The sequence below is a fragment of the Barbatula barbatula genome, assembly GCF_947034865.1.
Source record: "Barbatula barbatula genome assembly, chromosome: 21".
NCBI classification, from domain to species: domain Eukaryota; kingdom Metazoa; phylum Chordata; class Actinopteri; order Cypriniformes; family Nemacheilidae; genus Barbatula; species Barbatula barbatula.
In genome coordinates this window covers 12,053,375-12,075,043 of record NC_136784.1, presented here as the reverse complement: position 1 = coordinate 12,075,043, position 21,669 = coordinate 12,053,375, and the positions used below count along the sequence as shown (strand labels likewise).

The 21,669-nt window shown below is 38.2% G+C and overlaps 1 protein-coding gene across 1 annotated transcript; it reads right to left on the bottom strand.

The window, feature by feature from the left end:
* Positions 1 to 17,095: 17,095 nt before the first annotated feature.
* cibar1 (CBY1 interacting BAR domain containing 1) lies at positions 17,096 to 21,209 on the bottom strand. Its single transcript, XM_079485694.1, has 8 exons — positions 21,023 to 21,209; positions 20,458 to 20,692; positions 20,299 to 20,367; positions 19,967 to 20,068; positions 19,297 to 19,401; positions 18,986 to 19,099; positions 17,911 to 18,030; positions 17,096 to 17,582 (listed from the first exon to the last, which is right to left on the bottom strand). Exons 1-8 carry the CDS (start codon positions 21,052 to 21,054, stop codon positions 17,481 to 17,483), a joined length of 879 nt encoding a protein of 292 aa, XP_079341820.1. The 5' UTR covers positions 21,055 to 21,209; the 3' UTR covers positions 17,096 to 17,480.
* Between the last annotated feature and the right edge of the window lie 460 nt (positions 21,210 to 21,669).

Below are 21,669 nucleotides of genomic sequence, written 5' to 3'. Positions count from 1 at the left end.
GTACTGATGAGTCATAACCATAAAGAGAAAGACGGGAGTGGTGGTGCCTTTTGTAGCATAAGCATATATCTTCATAGGAAGATTGTTTAAGTTAAACGGAATGGGAATGCATAAAGGGGATGAAAAGAAATTGTTGCAAAATTGCAAATACCAAGAAGCCACAAAATCTACTATGTCTTTTGGAAATCGTTTCAAGACAGTCCATTTTATTACAGAACAAATATGCGACCACAACAAGATGGGTAGGCATGCCTTATAATCGGCTACATATGGATCTATGTCCTAGTGACTGCACATAAAGTCACTTTTGGAATCCTTGTCCATGCATCTTTTATTGCTTGACGCGCTCTTAATTTGGAAGGCAGTCATTGAACGAACACCTGTTTAACCCCTGCGGATAAAGATATCCCTGGCATAGGCTCAAGGGAATGAAGAATGTTTTTAATGCTTAAAATACCTAAATTTTATCCGATTGTAATTCTTATGCGATTAATGACAACTTTAACGGAGCATTGTTATAGGCTAGTGATCAAAGTCTAAAATAAAAGTTGAATATGAGCTCAATAAAAACAGTATATTTCAGAACACGCTGTCCTGATTCCCTGAATCTGTGACGGTGATGACACGGCATGCATGCAGGTTTAGAGTTCACTTCAAACGTGGTCAGATCGCGGACTTAACATTAAACGACAGCTTATTTTTAGTAACCATGTTTACTTTGACAGTAAAATATCTGAGTTATGACTCAGTATCTGATATGTGTGGTTGTCATGCTGTTAAGCAGGAACAGAACAGGTTTTCTGCGCTTCCTCTCCCTTCGGAGTAAACCACCCAGCTCTCTCTATGAGAAATATCTACTTCTGCTTTGTTATGACATAAACAGGTGTCACAGAGACCACACTTGGGGCATTTGTGTTATGTTTGCATGCGATTTAGAGAACATGGCTATTTGAGGTCATTTTCACTCGAGGGCTCTGACGGAGCTCTTTTCCATTGAAATTATCTGACTCACAGCCAGCAGCGAAGAGAAAGGGAACAGATCATACTGTATACTAAACATCAAGACAGGAACAGGTGTAAATCCTCTGTAGACAGCATTTAACCGCTTTATCTAATCACTGGCTACTTAAAAAAACACACTGATGACTTAGGACTTGACAGGAATAGTACATCATAATTGGGTCTGAACTTTAACCATGCGCTGTGTAACTGTCAATAGCAGTTATGAAATGGGGAAGTGCGTTGAGCATTAAACATGGTCCGAAAGGTGTAGAGTCAACCATAGGTTTACTTGTGCAAGAATTATAGCTTGATAAGGTGTCTCGGTGCATGTAAACAGTATTTCAGGTATATTTTAAAGCAATCAAGACTCCAGTGAGTAAGTTTGGGAAGATCTGTTGACAGAAATGCAATATAAAATACATGACTATGTCTTCATATGTGTATAACCTTACCTTACATAATGAAGCGTTATGTTTGTAATACCTTAGAAAGAGCTAATTCTACCTACATACACCGCGGGTCCCCTTGCATGGAATTAACCATGTTGTTTCTACGGTAGCCCTAAATGGACAAACTGCTCTACAGAGCGTGTTTCAGAAATACGTTAACTCATTCGGGAAAGAAGCGAAAACGTGAACACATCTTAGTGCTGTGTCAGCCACTGTAGTGCTTCCAAAGGGTTGGTTGCAATTCACAACCTCACCACTAAATGCCTCTAAATTTCATACACTGGACCTTTCATTTTTAAAATGTTTTAAATGATTATATGAAAAATATCAGATGCACAGGCAATGGAAATTGCATTGCAGGACGACACATTCTTGTCATGTTATGCCCCAGCTGGAGGTCAGGAGGTCATGAAGGTCATGAGGGTACAGCAAGCAGATTGTGAAACAGGCAGCACTGTAATTTAATCGTGACCTAGACTTTTCCCTTCAGTGGCTTTGGTTTAATTACAGCTGTGTGTAGGGACTTTTGAAGTGTTGCCTGGATTTACTACCATAATAAAATCTCCATTGGCAAGATTTTGAAATCCTCGTGGTTTACAAGACATAATACATTCAGCCACTTTGGCCCACAATCGACGGCGCTTAAACGCTCATGTAAACATTCCAGGGTTCAAACAGCGTCGGATTTCAAACTGAGGCGTCATTCGGACACGCAGCTCCTGTATTCTCATGTGTTGAAGCTTTTTAAATGCTTTGTTCTCAGGATCCGGTTTGGCCGGAGAATACCCAAACTCTGACGAACTGTGCGTTTCAGTATATGGGTGCGAAATCCTTTGTGGAAGTTCCACAAATTGAGAAGTCTCTCTTTATAAGAGAGGAAGTAGTAAGATGATACCCTAAAGTGGGTTGTGACATTTGTTTGTTTATCTGAAAGGGATAGTTCACTAAAAATGAAAATCATAATTTCTCACACTCGTGTCTCGTGTCAAACCTGTATGACTTACTTTCTTCCGCAGAACACAAAAGAAGATATTTTGAGTAACCAAACAACACTGGCCTCCATTGACTTCCATTATACGGACCTAAAACCACTGAAATATTGTTTTTTATTGTTTTTAACCTGACATGAATTTTATTTTTGTGGTGAACGTTCCTAGATATCCAAAAGCTTCGTGGGACCCAGTGAAACTTTACTTTGTTGTGCATCAACTCTGCTGACAGCTCAGGAAGCTTGATGAAATAAGAGTTGATGTGACGGCTTAATTCGTTTCCTGTATCTAGTAGACGCCTTTCTATCCAGTGGACTGAACACAGTCATTCAGACAGGCAGTGCTCCACCTCTTACAACTCTTTAAACTTCATAAATAATGAGGTTTGGAATGTTGAGTTATGCTGAGATTCTAATCTTCTGCAAAACTGACAGGTTTAACAGCGAGGGCAAGCATCTGTTGACTCTGTCGAGATAACCCTCAGTGGCCTGCAACACTGTATCGCAAAATAGTTTTTACAGGTTGAAGATGGATGGACTTGCTTAGTGATGGTTTAATCCCATTTAGTGACGAAGGAAATGGAAACTTCTGCCATTGTTAATACACTTAAACCCTCACTAAAGAGCAGGCTTAACAATTCACTCACACGATGAGCGTCAAACGTGAATCCTTCCGAACCTTCCTGTCATCTAGTGTGAGTCAGCCGTAGTGAAACTATTAGGTTTAGCATTTCAAAAACAAATTAATGGTGGCGTGTAATGCCCATATAACAGGATTTCAATGACCCCTTAGCATTGTACTACTGCAACAAAGAAGATTTACTTCGGTAATACCATGAAAGGAAAAGCAATAATTTCACCACCATTGTGGCACGATGCCAACCCTGGAGGAAAGTGTCAGAGAACATCGCAAGCTGTTTTTAACTTGGATTATGTTTTAAGATATTCTTTTTCTCCAGTTTCTTTAGGATACAATAAGTGTAATAAGATTCCCAGAAGAGCCGGTGTAAAGGGTCATTTTTGCATCAATTTAGTTGAAACATCAGTTGGAAAGTGCAGAGGGGCATTTACCTCAGCGCTTGCTCAACCCGAGCAGCATGAAGCACCCCCTTTCAGCTATGTTCAGAGGTGTGCGAGGATTACGCAACAGTTATTTCCATAAACATGGCCTCGTGAGAGCTCGGCGTTCAGGGTCAGCGACTGGTTTGTACTTGTCGAGTTGGCAAAGATAAAGTGAGCTCTGAGAGGAAGGTGTTATGTTAGCATGTAGGCGGAGGTAATTAAGAGAAGCAAATGTACATTATTAATGTTAATGGGTAATAATAATAATAAGGTACAGCGTGATCTGTCATGCCCACCACTACGGGGAGTTGGCATGTTGATGTACCAGCTGTTGTTCCCTGGACCTGTCAGAACTCTCACTCGCCTAATGGAGAGCTCTCGATCTCGAGTCGTGATGCTCTTAGAACAGAGAGCTGCGCGCGCCATATGAGGAGCAAAGACCAAATGTAGCCGTGTTTACTTTGTGTGTCACCCAATGCTGATGATGTGATTAGTTTTACTACAAACAGCAAGACGAAAGCTTTCCGACGGCTCTTGATGAAACCAAAAACAAACTCATTTAGTAAATGGTCCTGTCTTGCTGCAACACGGCCTCTGAGTGCCAAATTTCCCACAATTGGGAAATAAAATAAAAAGGGTCTGTGAATCAAATCTTCATGGGAACTGAACCTGCCTTATAAGGACAATGAGACTGTGTGCAAAAAGTGAGAAACAAAACAAACCAGATCAAATATCGGCTCATGAAGAACTGGCATATCTGCAGTCTGGAGCTCCAGACAGAAGCTTGTGTGTTTGTGAACACACTGTACTTGATAGATGGAAATAGAGAATAAATTCATTAGGAGCGTCTGCGGTGCTCCCTTGACAGCAAAGCCCTGCATAGTTTAGCATGTTATTGAACTTAGAATAAACCTAATTTCTAACGCATTTGTTTTTTTCAACTTTATTTTTTAAAATGAAAATAAAGAAGGAAAAAGAACCTGAAGTAACAAAACAGATTGACCGCAGAAAAATAATTATTATAAAATAAAATGAAAAATAAAAACAATTATAATACAAATATGAACAAAGTGTTAAGCCATAGTACAAAGAAAAATGTTTCCCAAACTTTAATTAAGTGAAATAATTATTTATAAATTTTTGACATAAATGACATCTATTTATCCAAGAAAGCTTTCCATTTCTTCCAATAACTTTCCCCTCTTTCCGAAGCTTCTCTTAAGAAAAAGGTCAGTTTCTCCATGTTGTATATTTAATTTGTAATTTCTATCCATTGTGATGAAGTCGGAGGATCTCTACCGCATTTGTTAATGATTAAATATACCAGCATAATACAAAGTCAGAAGCAATGTAATGCCTTTTATGAACATCTCACAACTTTAAAATAATTATACACACGATTTCTCGGTAAAGTAATGCAAACAAAGCAGTCTCGCTGTTGTGATGGGTCATTCGTGGTTCAGGAGTTGAATTGTGCAAACATTCCACAGGTTGTGTCTTCTCGCTCAATCTGTTCCCACCTCACACAAAAGCTTTATAACATAGTCCAGATGTCTCTGGAACACAGTCAGTGAAGGAAAATTATCCTCTTGGTTTTCAGGGGTAAATATTTTCATCAGTTTAGAAGGTAAATGGAAACAGCCGGAGCTGGCCGAGGAGAAGAGACATTCTCCTGCTGCTTCTTTGACACTTGCTTGGTGAGAAAAGAAGGCAATGCAATGTGCCAGCTTCTGCAACACTCGTGATGGAAGAAATGACTTAAAATGATAGACCACCATGCTCGTCTTTTGATCTTTCGAAGTCACAGTAACTTTCGGATCGTATTGAGAAGACGTCTGAACAGTTTAGAGTTTCATGATATTGCTCTAAACTGTGTCTTCTAAACATTTTTCCAATGAGTTTTTTAAGCTTTTTTGTCAGCCGAACCCCTCAGATCTTAATGATTTACTGGTAGCGTTTCTTCACAAAATAGCAGCGTTTCTTCACAAAGTCAAACATATACTGTATAAAAAGAAAAACGCTTGAAGATTTAGCGCTCTTGTGAATCACTGAATTTATATTTAGTTGTATAGCCATTGTTTCTGAGAACTGCTTTACATCTGTGTTGCATGGAGTCTACCAACTTCTGGCACCTGTGAACAGGTATTCCAGCCCAGGACGATTGCACTACAGACCACAATTCCTCTGCATTTCTTGCTTTTGCCTCAGAAACAGCGTTTTTGATGTCACCCCACAGGTCTTATATTGGATTAAGGTCTGGAGATTGGGCTGGCCACTTAATAACGTTAATCTTGTTGGTCTGGAACCAAGATGCATACTGGTGTGTTTGGGGTGGTTGTCTTGTTGAAACACTCATTTCATGGGCATTTCCTCTTCGGCATAAGGCAACATGACCTCTTTAAGTATTTTAATGTGCTCAAACTGATCCATGATCACCGCCATCCGTTAAATAGGCTCAACACCATAGTATGATGCTTGCGCCACCATGCTTTACTGTTTTCATAGTGTACTGTGGCTTGAATTCAGTGTTTGGGGGTCGTCTGACAAACTGTCTGCGACCCCTAGAACCAAAAAGAACAATCTTGCTTTCATCAGTCCACAAGATATTGCGCCATTTCTCTTTAGGCCAGTCAATGTGTTCTTTGGCAAATTGTGAACTCTTCAACAATGGGACTTTGCGGGGGCTTCTTGCCGATAGCTTGGCTTTAATAGGCGTCTTCTAATTCTTACAGTACTCACAAGTAACATTCACAGACTTTATTTGATCACCCTGGAGCTGATCATTGGCTGAATCTTTGCCATTTTGGCTGTTCTTCGACCCATTCGAGTGCTAGTTTTCCATTTTCTTCCACATCTTTCTGGTTTTGGTTGCCATTTTAAAGCATTTTATATCATTTTAGCTGAGCAGCCTATCATTTTCTGCACTTTCTGTTTTTCCCAGGCCCTTTTCAATAAATGATTCAATTACACAGATTATCAGCATGCATGTCATGAAGAAGAACACAATTCGTCATTTGTTCATTGAAGGATTCGTGTGATTGATTATGAATGAAACAGTTCACCAATTTGACTGACATTACGTTTTCTTTTATCTAGGAAATTAAGATAAAATCTGTTGTGTTTTCTTTGTTTTTGACTCTGTTATAAAGCTCACAGTGTATCTTGGTTGTATTTAGACTGTTTCTATTTTATAACGTTAGCTTTATTTAAATGATTCATTTAAAAAACTAATCGTCGATGACTACCTAATACATTATTTAACATGTCAAGAACCTGCACATTTCCCAAGATTCAATACTGACAATCCTGAACTGTAATGTAACTGCCAGCAGATATTTCAGCAGAAACCCCGTCATGTTTTTAAAAGCCCTCCAAAAACTTGCCAGTGGTAGTTTGTGCAACGTGAAAGTAAAATTCTATAAAAAATAGTCATCTATACTTGCTTCGGCGGCACATATTGTACACCAAAAATATATAAATATATACTTCTAAATTCTATGTGAACATTCTAGTAGTGTAGTTACAGCATCTAGGCCCCTGGCTAATGGATCAGAGTTAGAACTGAAATGTACTGTGTACTGTGGTTTGAAAACTTGAAAAACATGATATAGCTAATGGGTCAATGCACTTCTATTACATTTCCTTTCCAAAATAATAAATAATAAATGAACTCCAAAAGTGATGCTTTCTCTTTATTTTCTATAGACCTGACTTCATAACATTGCTGCTTTTAGTATTTAGCAGTCAGAGAGAGATTATCACGATCGGACATGTGTAGACCTTTGAGCATCGTAAGTGATTTTCCCTCTATGACCATACAGTACGAGCAAAAAGCCCTCAAAAGTCCCAGGGATGGGCAGAAACACTGGGTTGATTTACTCCAGATGTCCCCAACATCCTGTCCTGCCCAAACAAATGCTCTAGTACTAATGCGAAGGGACACAACGCAGAGCTCCCGTGCGTGCTACATGACACTGTGTATCCTGCCTGTTCCTTAGTGTCCTTCAGGTCTAATGCCAAGCGCACTTTGTTACTGTCAGTCTGTAACCGAACGTCTCCTGTTATGGGACACGCTTTCGCTCAAATATACGGCACTGTTTATATTATTTTGATTGGTGTCATGTGATAGCGTATTCTCTTTTTGGGGGAGGTGGGCTGATGTCTCTGAAAATGTTGACAATAAGGCTGAACGGATTGGAACAGTATATATCTAAATTCAATTACAATAAATCACGGCTTTTTATACAAATAGGTGAAGGTGAGATAAAACAGTTTCGCCAGTCGCTTTGCCAGAGGTTACCGTTTATCCGGTGCTGTCTGAATCTAATAGGTTCTGCAACTCACTTAGTACATAAATTGGAAGAGTGGATTCTTAAAAAAGGCAATTTCCGTGGTAACTTCAGCTATTAACTACATGTTTATGATCTCGCAACCGTTGCCACATTTCCACAATCAATCAACCATATGGACCCACCGGAATATGAAAAGATAATTATAAGAATCTCTTTCATTTTAATCATTAAAATGAAAGATTTACAGTCTGTTGACAACACCCTTGTTGGCTTTGAAGAAATACCTCTGATGTGAAATAACATTAGGACGGTTGCATACACAGTTACCTATGAATATGAATGAAACTGCTTGTTTGGACCTGAGATGCTCATTAAAAGGAAAAATTCCTCTGCGTGTTCACCCAACGAGTGTGTGGTCTGATGCATTAATCACAAGAACATTTTTACATTTCAAATTTCCAGTTTTTCAAAGGCAGCTCTGTTTAAAGGCTTTAAGGAATTCTGTCAGTGGTCAGACAATGGGGGCATGCGGCATGACTCAAAGACAAATTAACATGTGGAATTTATGCATGGCTGTTCTGTGCTCATCTCGATGAGCGGTTAAAATTGTTTAAAAAAAAAGCATTTTCAGTCTCAATACAAAAAACACAGTATGTTTTAATAAGGCACCCTCGAATCCGCAATGACCCTGAGACGTAGTTCAACATGTGGGTCAAGACACAGAGGTGTCATTGACTGAGTGCCCTAAACTGCGGGTAGATTAAGAATTCTTGTTTGTGCCAAGAACAAATACCAACCAAGCAGTATATAGTTCACATTTAAGATGAAAATGAAAATTCTGTCACCATTTACTCACCCTTTTGTCATTTCAAACCTGTATGACTTTCTTTCTTCTGCAGAAAACAAGAAAGGAGATATTTTGAACAATGTTGGTAACCGAACAACGGCGATACCCATTTACTTCTTTTGTATGGACACAAAACCAATACAAATCGAAGTGTACGACCGTTGTTCAGTTTCTGTACTAACATTCTTCAAAATATCTCCATCCATGTGTCCTGCAAAAAGAAAGAAAGTCATACAGGTTTGAAATGACAAGAGGGTGAGTCGCTTTAAGGTATCATTCAAACAGGACACATTCTTAATATTAAAATGACATGGAACTGAACAAAACATCTTTTGCTGTATCTGGGTTAGGTGGCGTGTTATAACCTAAATGAAAAATGTGTCACAATGGATCCTTATAGGTGAAGAGGCCGTGCCCTTGAACAAATTTAATTTCTAATTCCTTATCTTTCTGGAAAACCTCTCACAGAGGAAATTATGAAATGAGGGCCGTCAGACCCATTCAGCATATATTGACTATGCTTTGAATAAGGTGACTACTGGACAGTCAGTAAACATAGAATTCTCAGTAGTGCCCGTACCCGCGCTGCATTCCCCTTATCATAGGCCAACGAATGACATCTGCCTTTGATAACAGAGAGGGACCCTTGTTTATGTGAGCGTGTTTGCCCTCAAACATATTGACATAATCGCACCATTTCCTGCCTCTGCGCTGTTGCCCGGTGTTTGTTCTTAATATGAAAAGGTCAAGTTTGCTACGGCTTCTTACACCAGCTGGTCTTGTTCTGTCTTTCTGTCTGGGCTCAGAACAGATGATAATTAAACTCCACCAGACTGTCTACACGGGGCTCTAGAATCTCATATCTGCCATAAATGGAATATACAGTTGGACCCAAAGTCTACAGCCTAGCAGCTTTTATTTTGTGTTCTTTGGTAATTCGATATATTTTTTTACACATTAAATCAACAGCATGACAAGTGAAAACTTGAGAAATGTACACGAATCTGAGAATTTCATGGTTTCCCCCCCATTTGTTTTAAATAACAGAATGGATTCCAGCTGGCACGAATTTATCAAATTTGTTTAAAACCTTGCGTTATGCATGATTTGACTCTCCGAGTGTCTTCAAAAATAGTGATTCTGCAATTTATTCATTACGCAAACCTGTTTGATCCTTTTATTTGTGGAACAAAAGAAGATATTTTGAGAAATGTCTCCGTGGTTTTGTGTTCATACAATGGAAGTAAATGGGGGCCGATGTTGATTGGTTACCAACATTTTAATAAATCTTTTTGTGTTCTGCAGAAGATAGAAAGTCATACATGGAACGAAATGGCACGAGAGTGAGTGAATTCTTTCATTTTTTATATTTGTGTTACTCCGTCGATATACTCGCAGAATAATTTGGTTTTTACATCAATACAGCTATTAAAATTGATGTACTAGAAGCAACATGAGCATAAATAGGTTATAATTATTTTATATCTGTTGAATAACATTCATGAATAAAAGGTGAGAAACATGTTTATCTTGAATAAATATAAATGGTTGAAAGGTTGAAAAATGTTGAAAGACCCCACTATATAGAACTTGCGGAAAACATTTGTAGGTACTGAATTGTTTAGATAAAATTATTTTTGGTTTCATTATGAGAACTACTACCAATTTATACAAAATTTCATTATTCATTATTTCACTATTTGCATTTGTTTGCAGAAAAAGAACATGAAAAATTAACAGATAAGATGCTCTGTATTTTTTCAGAAAAAGTAAAACAAAAGTAACATTTCTAAATAAAGTGAAACATTTATTTTCTGTGTCACAACCTGGATTTTTTATCACAGTTGTCATGTGTCCTGCTGTCCATCTGATTTCATTGAAATTCAACCGACACTGGACTGGAATGGCCACAATACATCTACAAATGGTGATTAAATGAAAACAGTCTAGTCTCTTATTTTTTCCGAGGCTGGATGTCAAAGCAGAAAAAAATATTTTTGCATATAAAAGTAGAAAGAAATAAAATGCATCATTATGTTCTATCTTGTAGGTATTCCTTCATTTGGTGTTTCTTTTCTCTCTAGACTATTTTGTCTGACCCACACAATTTATTCGTCTGCTGCCCTCAAAGGTGTTCTAGAGATTTTGGAATGTGTTAATGAATGTTGCAGGTCTTAACAAGCCCAATATGGGTTACTCAACATGGGTCGCTCATGTACAGTATATACACATTAGTTCAAGCATGCCATTGTTGGTCGTGACCTTTAGAAGTTCTCATGCAATGTCTGAGATTATTCATAAAAAGACATTCCATAAACGAGAACATGATTGTGCATAATTAGATCATAATAGGAGCTGCGTGAGTCATGGGCAAACACTAAGTCTGTAATGGTTTTGTGTCGTGTTTCTTTTAAAAACCGACACATTGCACAATAAGAATTCGAAACGAATTGTGCAGGAGTCAAAGAGATTAAAAGCGATGACACTAGTGGAAAAAGCACTCCGTATGTAGACCCGCCCCCTTCTGAGAAGGCTGCTATTTGCTCTGGGCAAATGGACCAGTTGCACAACTGTCCTACCCGTGCTATTCGAACGACTTCTCACAACAACCTGCTGTAAACAAAAGACACAAAAGCAAGCAGCGCCGGTTTGCAAAAACAAGCTTTCATATAGAACCGTTTTACCCGTCTGCCACCACACTTGCACAATAACTTTTCATCCCTGGACACTTTCTGTTGTAAACAGATTAGATCTGAAGCCCATAGAGGAGTGAAACCCACATATTTGAGCATACCGTTGTCTTGCGTCACACGTCTGTGAAGCTCTTTCTGTGCCACGGGCTGCTGAATTTCAAAAAAGACTACATCGTTTTATTTTGTATAGCTCCAGTCTAAAGTTGATAGACCACTTATCATTTGGTTTTTCATTAGAAATGAATGGAGTCGTACAACAAACAGCCCTCCGCATTAATGATGAGCTGCTTAAAGAGCTCGGGTTGGGCATGGTGGCGACCGTAGGCAGCAACAGAGGCACGTTTCTGTTGATGAGGCCGACTCACAGCCAATAAAGAGGATGTTGTGCAATCAATGAGCTAAGCTAATTATCATGGGATCAAACAGGGGCTCCATGGAAACATCTCCACTTTTTCCAAAACAAACCGCAGCGGCTGTGTGCCTTATCCGTTCCTTTGAAACGGTCACTGCTTTTCTGTCTCTGCCTGCTCTGTTTATTTCCAATGACACATGGCCCAGCAGCCCATGTACGGACTTTGAGGAACTGTATGTCACTTCGCTTGATAAGGATATCTGCGAGAGCTTTGCGTGCGTAGACTGCAGTGAAATGATGCAATGCTTATACGCCTTATAGAGGCTTTCAGCAGCAAACGTTATGTTGCCCAAACTTAACTTCCATTAGCCCTCCGCAAAGAATCTAGAACTGTTGAGAATAGTTTTAATTCAATTGAATACAATTTATATACAATCAAATAGTAATATAAATGCATATGATTATAAATTCAATATTCAATCATATTATAACCAGACACAGAGCAGAATTTAACTTTGGGCCAGGCGTGCATGTCCGATGAAACCGTCTCTGTCCTTCATGTCCTCGAGATCATATTAAAGGATTTATTAAACATATGATACATTATTTGATGAAAAATATGACCTGTGCCTCTCCGCGCACATACTTGGTCTGCCTGAACGAAATAGTTTATGCAGTTTAAGGAAGTATAGGCTACTTTTAAATAACACACAACACGAGAGTAGAAGAACACGCATGCATGCGTTCTTAATGGATATTAAGAGTACGTTTACACAATGAAAAACGGAAAACTTTTTCTTTAGCGTTTTTGAAAAGTCTCACGTACACATGACAGCGTTGTCAAAGCGATCTGCATTTATACGGATCCGGGAAAACAAAGAAAAGCGCTGCATTATTCATGCCAGGCCAGTGAATGGCGATGTTGCGTCTTAAAGAAACTCAACGTGCTCGCATACACATACAGAGTTTTAAACCAAAAGTGCTTTATAATAGAGAATGCGGCGCTGACGTCGCGCCGTGCTGCATACTGGGTGTCGCGGCCATATGTGACCCTTGATCACAAAACCAGTCTTAAGTAGCACGGGAACATTTTTAGTAAAAGCCAAAAATACATTGTGTGGGTCAAAATTATAGATTTTTCTTTCATGCCAAAAGTCATTAGGATAATAAGTAGAGATCATGTTCCATAAAGATATTTTGTACATTTACAACCCAAAATATATAAAACCTGTATTTTTGTGAGTGGATGGCCTGCTACAGTGCCTCGGATTAACAACTTCAAAGACGATTTTCTCAATATTTAGATTTTTTGCACCCTTTACTTCCAGAGTTTTACACTCTTGTATCTCCACCAGATATTGTCCCATCTTAACAACCCATATATCAATAAAAAGCTTAACTATTCAGCTTTCAGTTGATGTAAAAATCTCAATTTCGATTTTGAAGGTGGTAGCGGCTCTTTTAGTGAGTTCAGTTCAATGTTGTTCCGTTTTAAATATATACACGGGGTCGGTTGTGCTGTGTTATAAACTGCTACAGCAAGTCGCACAGTCATTTAGGACAGAAACTAGACAACGATTAATTTGTTTTCCGACATGTAAATAACACGAAGGAAATCACATCGAGGATCATGTATCAATCGCAAGTAAACAACCTCCAACGATGGCGGCGCCGCCCCAGCATGCATGTGCCGAGACGTTGATTGACAAGCTCTATATCCTTGGTCGACGTATGTGTTTAAAGTCTGCCGAATGTAAATGCGTCTTTGCTGGTCTTAGTGGTGCAGTGCATCCATAGTTTTCAGAAAGTTCCATCTTGCAATTTACACTGAAAAATGTTTTTACTCGTAGTGAAAAAAGTTTATTCACTTAAAAAAAAATTATCCACAAAAAGTTTGCAGGTCTGATGGAACTAAAGAAAACGTGCGTCTGACAACATGTGCGGTCACAAAACGTTGGGACACATTCCTCTTTGTTGTATAAATCCTATGGGATTTTCCCAATTAGTGTTCCGTTCCCAGACATTAGTAAAACCACTGGCTCCATACTTCGAGTGATAAATTCCTCATATCACAGGCTATAGTTTGATCACAGAGCCAAACGACACGTTTTTACATGTCATATAATTTAAACAAGCAGGATTTATCCTTACGAGGTCAACTTCGGTGACAGTCCTTTGGGGTTGAGAGGCCCCTTGGGATCTAACTTTTCCACCTCCGACCTCGTGAGAATTTCCGGAAGCCCCCCAAAAATTTTGCAACTAATTTCCTCACAGATCTGCATACAGATATGGAGTTTATAAACCCCATATGTGTTTCTCCTAAGAAAGGAAAAAGACTGTGACACACCTGCTATGTATTTGTAATTCAATAATGAAAAGCACACATACATATACAAACAGACCCACATGACCGGACATTTGCATATCCTCATTGCACACCTGATTGGGTCGTGAGCTGCACAGACAGATGCCTATGTTTTCTTTTCCGCCTGCAGTAAGCTTAGGACTCCAAGGCATCTCTGGCAGATTGTATCACCGTGGAGTCAGATAAGCACTTGTGCAATGTTTTATATGGCAGCAGTGTGCTTGTGAAGAGGGATGTCGAAACCATTAACAAAAACAAGCACCGGGTGACAGAGAGCAAACCTGGAGTGCAGGTAGGTCTACTCCCAATATAGTATAAGGTTGTTTTCCTATGCATAAAACAACAACCTTACTGCAGAGACGGTTACGCTCGGAGGAACTACATGTAATGATTGTCTGGACATGTCGCATCTATTACTCATACAATGAAAGAGGAAGTTCAGACAAAAATGAAAATTCTGTCATTATTTACTCATCCTTGTTCCTATTTTTTGTCCTGTCAAATAAAAGGAGACGCAATGCAGAAGCTGGTGACTTAAAGGTCCATTGTGTCATTTTTTGACAGAAATGCAATATTATATACAAAACTTTGTCATCAGAGGTGTATAAAGACACAGCTTTAGAATAAGCTATTTCTATCTACATACACAGCTTGTCCCCTTGCATGGAATTCATCATGTTTCTACAGAAGACCTAAACAGACAAACTGCTCTACAGAGCAAAAAAGCGAAAACGAGACGACATCTTAGTTCTGTGTCAGCCACCAAAGTGCTTCAAAAGGGAGGGCTGGACTGAGCTGTTGGTTGCTTGATGCCGCTTAACTTCATACACCGTTAATGTGTTTATTTACTTACCTTATTAAAATAAGTCCAACAATTTTAGCTTGTTTTTAAGCAAGTTACAGCTACTTCTAGACAAAATACACAAGTAATTCACCAGTTGCGCCAGTTTGATTTTATATCAAACATAAGTCAGCAAAAAACACTGTTACGACTTTAATACACCCATATTAAAATTTGATGTGCTGTAATTGGTCGCGAGACACAAGAACAAATAACATTTTCATTTTTAGATGAAATATTGCTGTAAACAAAATCTATGCACATAACTCTATAAATATCTGATGAAAGGTAGGAAAATTGTGAATAAACATTGTAATCCAAACGGAATTGTCTTGCAATCTCTTAGTGAATTTCAGATGCGATGCATAACATCATTACAAAGGTCTTGCAGTCTATAGTGACAACCAAATCTCTGTTTGATGGATGGAGAGAGTGCATGCATTAGGGAACGTATACTCAAGGCCTGCAGCACCTCTCTCTTTCTCTCTGTGACTCACGGTGACTCACGCGGTAGTTATGCTGCTGCTCTTTTTTTTATAACCGCTGCGAGGCAACCATCGCGTTAATATTCACTACAGTCAGGCGCTACGGCGCACAAAAACACACACTGGTTCCCATTATGGCCTCTGCTAGGGATGAGTCAGAGGGGTGAGGAGGGAATCCTTTCCTCAGATATTGTCATCCCCAGGGCCACTGAATGAATGGTCGTCTTGTGCATCTGTCACGAATATACCACGTAGGCCGGACACCTTGAGACAGTAATCCAGGACTGTTTGGTTGAAAAAGCAAAGGTGCAGTGCATCACAGCCAATAACAATTTTCAATTTATGAACTCTTTTGTACATGATGGACATCATATACCAGTTTAAGAAACTATCCTATAAAAAAAGGTTAATTCCAAACATTTTGGTTGATGTTGACTGATATGATATCTAAAATGGGGGTTTTCACACCGGTGTCTGAGGACCCAGGGGTGGAAATGTCTAGAGAATAACTGTTAAAAAGTCAAATATACTGAAATAAATTATTAAATTAAAATGATAAAACATACAAATGAATGTACATTCAAAGAGAAAAAGTGATTTAAATAACACAAACAGTTATTAACTATTATAATAAAAAGAAATTAGAATTACATTTAAGTAACTTAAAGTAATAATATAAATATTTCATTGACATAACTAATTCGATTAACAGATTCAAATTTATTTGAGACAATTTGAATATTTTTTAAAAAGCAATGAAAATAAACAAAACTGCCAATTTACAAGATTTGTGTAAAAATAACATGAAAATGTGTAATTTTACTTAACTAAAATTGGATTTTACTGTTCTTTTTTATACCCAGCTACGAAAATATAATGTATTACCATGTTTTTTCTACAGGTATTCTTTTAACAATGCGACAAACAAATGTTACATTCCTAACACTTGTTTTTCTGTTAATAAAATCTGCGTTTACACAATATGCCATTTACATTTTAGGATGGGGTCCCTCACATAAGGATGATCATGTGGTCTTTGGCGTCTAAAAGATTGCAAACTTCTATCTAAAACACAGGAACGTTTTCATAGCTATTGCAGACATGTTTTATTTGCAGTTGGCCAGAATGAACTTAATCCCAATGAACGAAAGTATCAAATAAAGGGGGGTAACTGTAAGAGAAGAGTGTTTGGCTGGTCTTGTGACCACAACATGTCAGCTCCAATATGGCAGACTATCTCTTTGTAAAATAAAACGGCTTTCCTCAGCTAACACATCTGTTACATTTGACTATGGCAACATCACAGTCTGTTATGAGACTACAGAATCTTTCCGTAGTTCCTATGATGTACAGCCTCTTGAACACAGTTGTCATGTCATACATGTAGAACTGCCAAACATCTTTCACACACATCAAGTATGTAATTTCATTACACCAACAACATGCCACCAGATGTCATAGAGCAACACATAAATTGCCATTATAATGTCATTTAATATTAATGAAATGTCTTCTACTCTTCTGTTCCTGTCAGAACTGCTGATAATTATACACTAGCAATACTGGTTAGTGTTTCTGACTCACTCATGACTGACATAAAAGCTATGAGACACAATGATGCACAGCACAGGGTGGAACAGATTCCAGGGATTTGCTGTTGTTTTTGCAAATAAACTTACATGTACCCACGCTGACTCTTTTGGTATCTACACCGCAAACAGAAGAACAAATGCACACACTCAGAAATATGAGATCATGAAAAATGCCCATTGTGCAAAATAATGCCAGCTTTATTGGTACACAAACATTGTATAAGGCACGTCTAACCAAACCACCATACTGCTTGGCACTTGTACACAAAACACATCTTGGCAGACGTTAAACTATTTAAAATAAAACTTCACGACTTTTAAAATGTGTTTTCCAATATAAGTTTACAAAAAGGACTCAGTCTAAACCTCATCTCCGATGTTTAATTTATTTCTGCTTCTACAAAGTTGTTTTATAATGTTTTCTCGATTGTAAAATGTAGTTAAATAGGAATGACATTGTCTAAAAATCCATTCTCACATGGATGATCACAGAATGGCAATGAAAATGTATCTTAATGCTCATCATCTGTCACTTCCGCTAAATCATCCTCATCTTCTTCATCGTCGTCTTCTTCCTCCTCATCCCGCTTTCTCTGCCTGCTAGATGTTCTGGACTACACATGAAGAAAGCCTTTTAATTGCAATTTTGGGAATAACTCGACTGACTCATTCTAATGCGATTCACATACTGCAAAAATACAAGATTTCTCCCGCAAGTCATATGCAACAAAGACATTGCTGTCTAATAGAAAATCATGTGTATATCCCTGAAGTCAAAGCATGCGATCCTACACTAATTTTCTGTTGAGTCATTGTGAATGAAAGCATTGTTTCAACCATCAATGTAATGTAATAAAAGTTATTTATCTGTAATATATAACAAACAGCATGCCATTGAAATGATAATTTATATGCTATATCTGTTTTTTTACATGCATTTACCTGTAATGTTCCTGATTTACTCATTGATGTACCAGTTCGATTCAAAGACAGTTTAGAATTTGCACGAACGATTTCTAAACGTGACTGGTAGTCAGGGGGGTGCAGGGAATTCCTAAATACCTGTTGGGAAAAGGAGTTGCAGGGTAACTCTTGCAAAAGACCACTCAGATCAAGATACGTTAAAGAAACAGTTCACCCAAGAAAATGATAATTCTGTCTTTATTTACTCGTCCTCAAGTTCCAATTCTGTATAAATATAAAAAGAAAGATATTTGGAAGAATGCTTACCAAACAGTTCTTGGCCACTATTGATAACCATAATTGAAAAAACCACAAAGGTAGTCAAAAGTGAACTAGAATGGTTTGCTTTCGTACATTCCTCAACATATCTTCTTTTGTGTTCAACAGAACAAAGGAATTTATAAAGCAATTATGTGTAAATGAAGACAGAAGTTTCATTGTTGGTTGAACAGTCCCTTAAAATAAGATACTTAAAAAATGTATACAATATAATAGTACTCTGTTTTACCAAATATGTTCAGACGTTCTACCCTGCTGAGGGTATGCCAACAAACATTGTCACATCACTTTATTAAGTCTGGTTAAATATTACAGAAAGTATATTTATGATCTATCTCACATGCCATGGTTGTGTCTTCATAAACCTGTCACCTTGCGGCATTACATGACTATTCAAATTTACAGATCCGATTACAGTCAAAGTTCAAACATGAACGAGGAAGTGTTTCCATAAAATCCTTGGTAAAACAATATTCATGTGATGGTTTCCTTGGCAAGACGAACAAACTTGGAGATTTTAAATTTATTTTGGCACAGCAAATAATTGCATTAGCGAGTGTGAACATTCCACAGCTGACTGAACACGCTTTGCAACATGCCTCCCGAGTTTCTTTTTACATATCAGGATTGGGGCGGCCATAAACCAGAGCTTTCATCAGTATGACAGTGGTGACATCTCGAGAGGAGAAAGAATATAATGTGATTAGACATCAAGACAGACAAGCTGAAACCAGCAGGACCCTCTGGAGGGGAAGTGCTGGTCCACAGTGCTCACCTCAAGGTCTCCTTCCTCATCAACATTCTGAATGTTCTGGTAAGCAGTTGTGTAAATCTCCAAAGCCTTGGCATGAAACGCCATCTCAACTGTTACAAATTCACCCAAAATCTTCTACAGGGAACACAGGACAACATCATATTTATTCATTAGTATTAGCATTAGAAATATCTAAAAGTGTCAAGGGTGAATAAATGAATATAAATTATATTTATGAATGAAATAAACACATAATACATGTTTTGTATAATGCTGGTTATTTCATTAAGTAACAAAGCTGATATTTCCTTCAGGTAAACAGTCTGAGGGACCTTCATGTCGCAAATCTTCTGCTTTTCAAAGTCGTCTATTGTCTCCTCCAGCTGTCGAGTCGTGCGCGTGGCGTCCATTGTGGCTCTTTGGAGTTCACTCTCGGCCTTTCGTGACACAACAGACAAAAGTAAAGCAAAAACTCCAAGCGATGGAGATTCACAGGATGTGACATTGAGAGATTTCAAACAGGTGCAATGAGTGTCACATCAGGGTAAATATAACTGACATTTTAGTGCCAGACTCATCTTGTTTGGCTGTTTTAATCAGCATAATAAAAGCATTTTTAAGACACTGGTAAAGTGTGTTGTACACAAGCCCCACCTGCGACTGTGAAAAAACGTCAAGGAATTATCTGAGTTCTGTTATTATAACATTCAGTACTGTGTTGTTTTAAAAAAAATGATGATCATACTTAAAACCTGGCATTCCGAGTGCAATTAAAATCTGGAAATACGGAATGGTTTAGGACGTAAAAGAAGGAGAAAACAAATATGTAAAACAAATAGGCCAAATCAATTGATGCAAATGTGAATAATAAAAATAAAATAAAAAGTAGAAAGAAGCCTATTTAAGAAAGAAAAGTAAAAGATGACAACATTCTTAGGCTCCTGAAAAATGATCTAGTTCCAGTAGCAGATGAAAACTGATGACATTAGACTGCAAGGATACAATGATCTGTCTGTCGGATGGGTTTTTCTGTCTCGTTTTTTCCAGCTGCTGCATCTGCTTGGCCTCTCTGTTCCTTGCATTCTGTGTCAACTTCAGGTCTTCCTGTAAACAAATTGTATAAAGTCACAAAAGGTTGTTGGAACAGCGTGCCTTCCTTAAAGACAAATCATTCTGGTTCTGGTTAGGTTTTGGTGTGTCAACACTCACAGTACATCACTTACTCAGAATATGATGCAATGCTGCCCTCATGAGATCATTTGTATATTTTAATGATAAACTATGACCACTATGGGAATTGGGAACCAATCGCTTGGTGGACCAAAAAGCCTTACCCTTTTGGTCTTTACTATATTCCCATACGCTTTCAAAGGCTCTATAACTTTAACCTCCAGTCTCTCCACCTGTTAACGACAGTAGTTACATTACAGTGTTTGCATGTAAGTGATAGAAGACAGAAACGTTGAAATATGCTTTCATAGTTGAAATGATACCTCTGCCTGGCGATAGTCCTGAATCATGGCTAGTTGATCAGCGAAATTCTTCAATCCACATTTTAGGTTGGGTGTCTCTGTGTCAGCATACAGACCGATTTCTCGGACAAGTAGATCAGCTTTGTCCCGGAGTCGTGCAGTTTTACGGACATAAGCAGCAAACAGTTGGCACATATCTCCGAAGTGTTTCTCTACATTGGTGATGTTATCTTGTATCTGCTTGGTCTGGGTGTCCCTGTGATGTGCATCGTAGAAGAATGAGGGTTATTTGACTGGGAAATGCTGTCATGGTGGGTTTTCATGTAGCTTTTGCTTTCCATCGATTATGATTTAAATGGACTGGAAAGATATGGTCGATTTGACGACACTGCATGTGCAGCACACTTTCAGCAAACTAGCAGTTTAGGTGTTGTGTAGTTAAATAGAGAGACTATTTTGTGTACACACGAAATCAATTCCAACGTCAAAACACATCCATGCCGATCTGTTTATATTTAGCTTAGCGCGCTAGCTAGCTTAGCACGCCAGTTATCAACGCTTTCATAAAAATGCGGGCAACCTTTACCTCGCTCTAGCATCAGGCGTGCGGCTCATCATTTCTCAGGTTTTTGATATTGATGTCGATACAAATATCGCAAGAAACAGAGGTAAGAAATGAGTTACGATTTCTACACTCCAAGAGTGAATCTGGAAGAACGCTGTGCGCCGTTACCATGGAGCTGAACAAGCGCCCTCTGCTGGTGAAGCAATACAAACATTAAAAAAGACGGAATGTTGAATATACACAAACGTGGCCTACTGTATGACAAATCTTTTTAAAAACCAACAACAATAATACAACCAAATAGATAGAACAATACACATTTTTATTGTCTATTGAAAACTGCATTTTCCCCATTTCAGCTTTCAAATCTTCAAAGGTTGAAGTAGATTTGCATAAAGAACAAAACCACAAATCCCTTATTGGCTTTTCCATTCTTTTACTATGAATAAAACAATTAGACTTTAATTTCCCTCTCGACATACACATATGGCATATCTAAGCGATTTTATTGGTTTTGTAACATTGCCAAAGGCAGACTTCGTGATCATTGAAAGTAATGGGAATTCATATTGATGCGCTCATGAATGTCAGCAGATGCTGTCTCTGCGCCTCTGTGGAGAATGTCCAAAAACCTTTATTATCAAACTTAATCATCCGTGGAATTGATA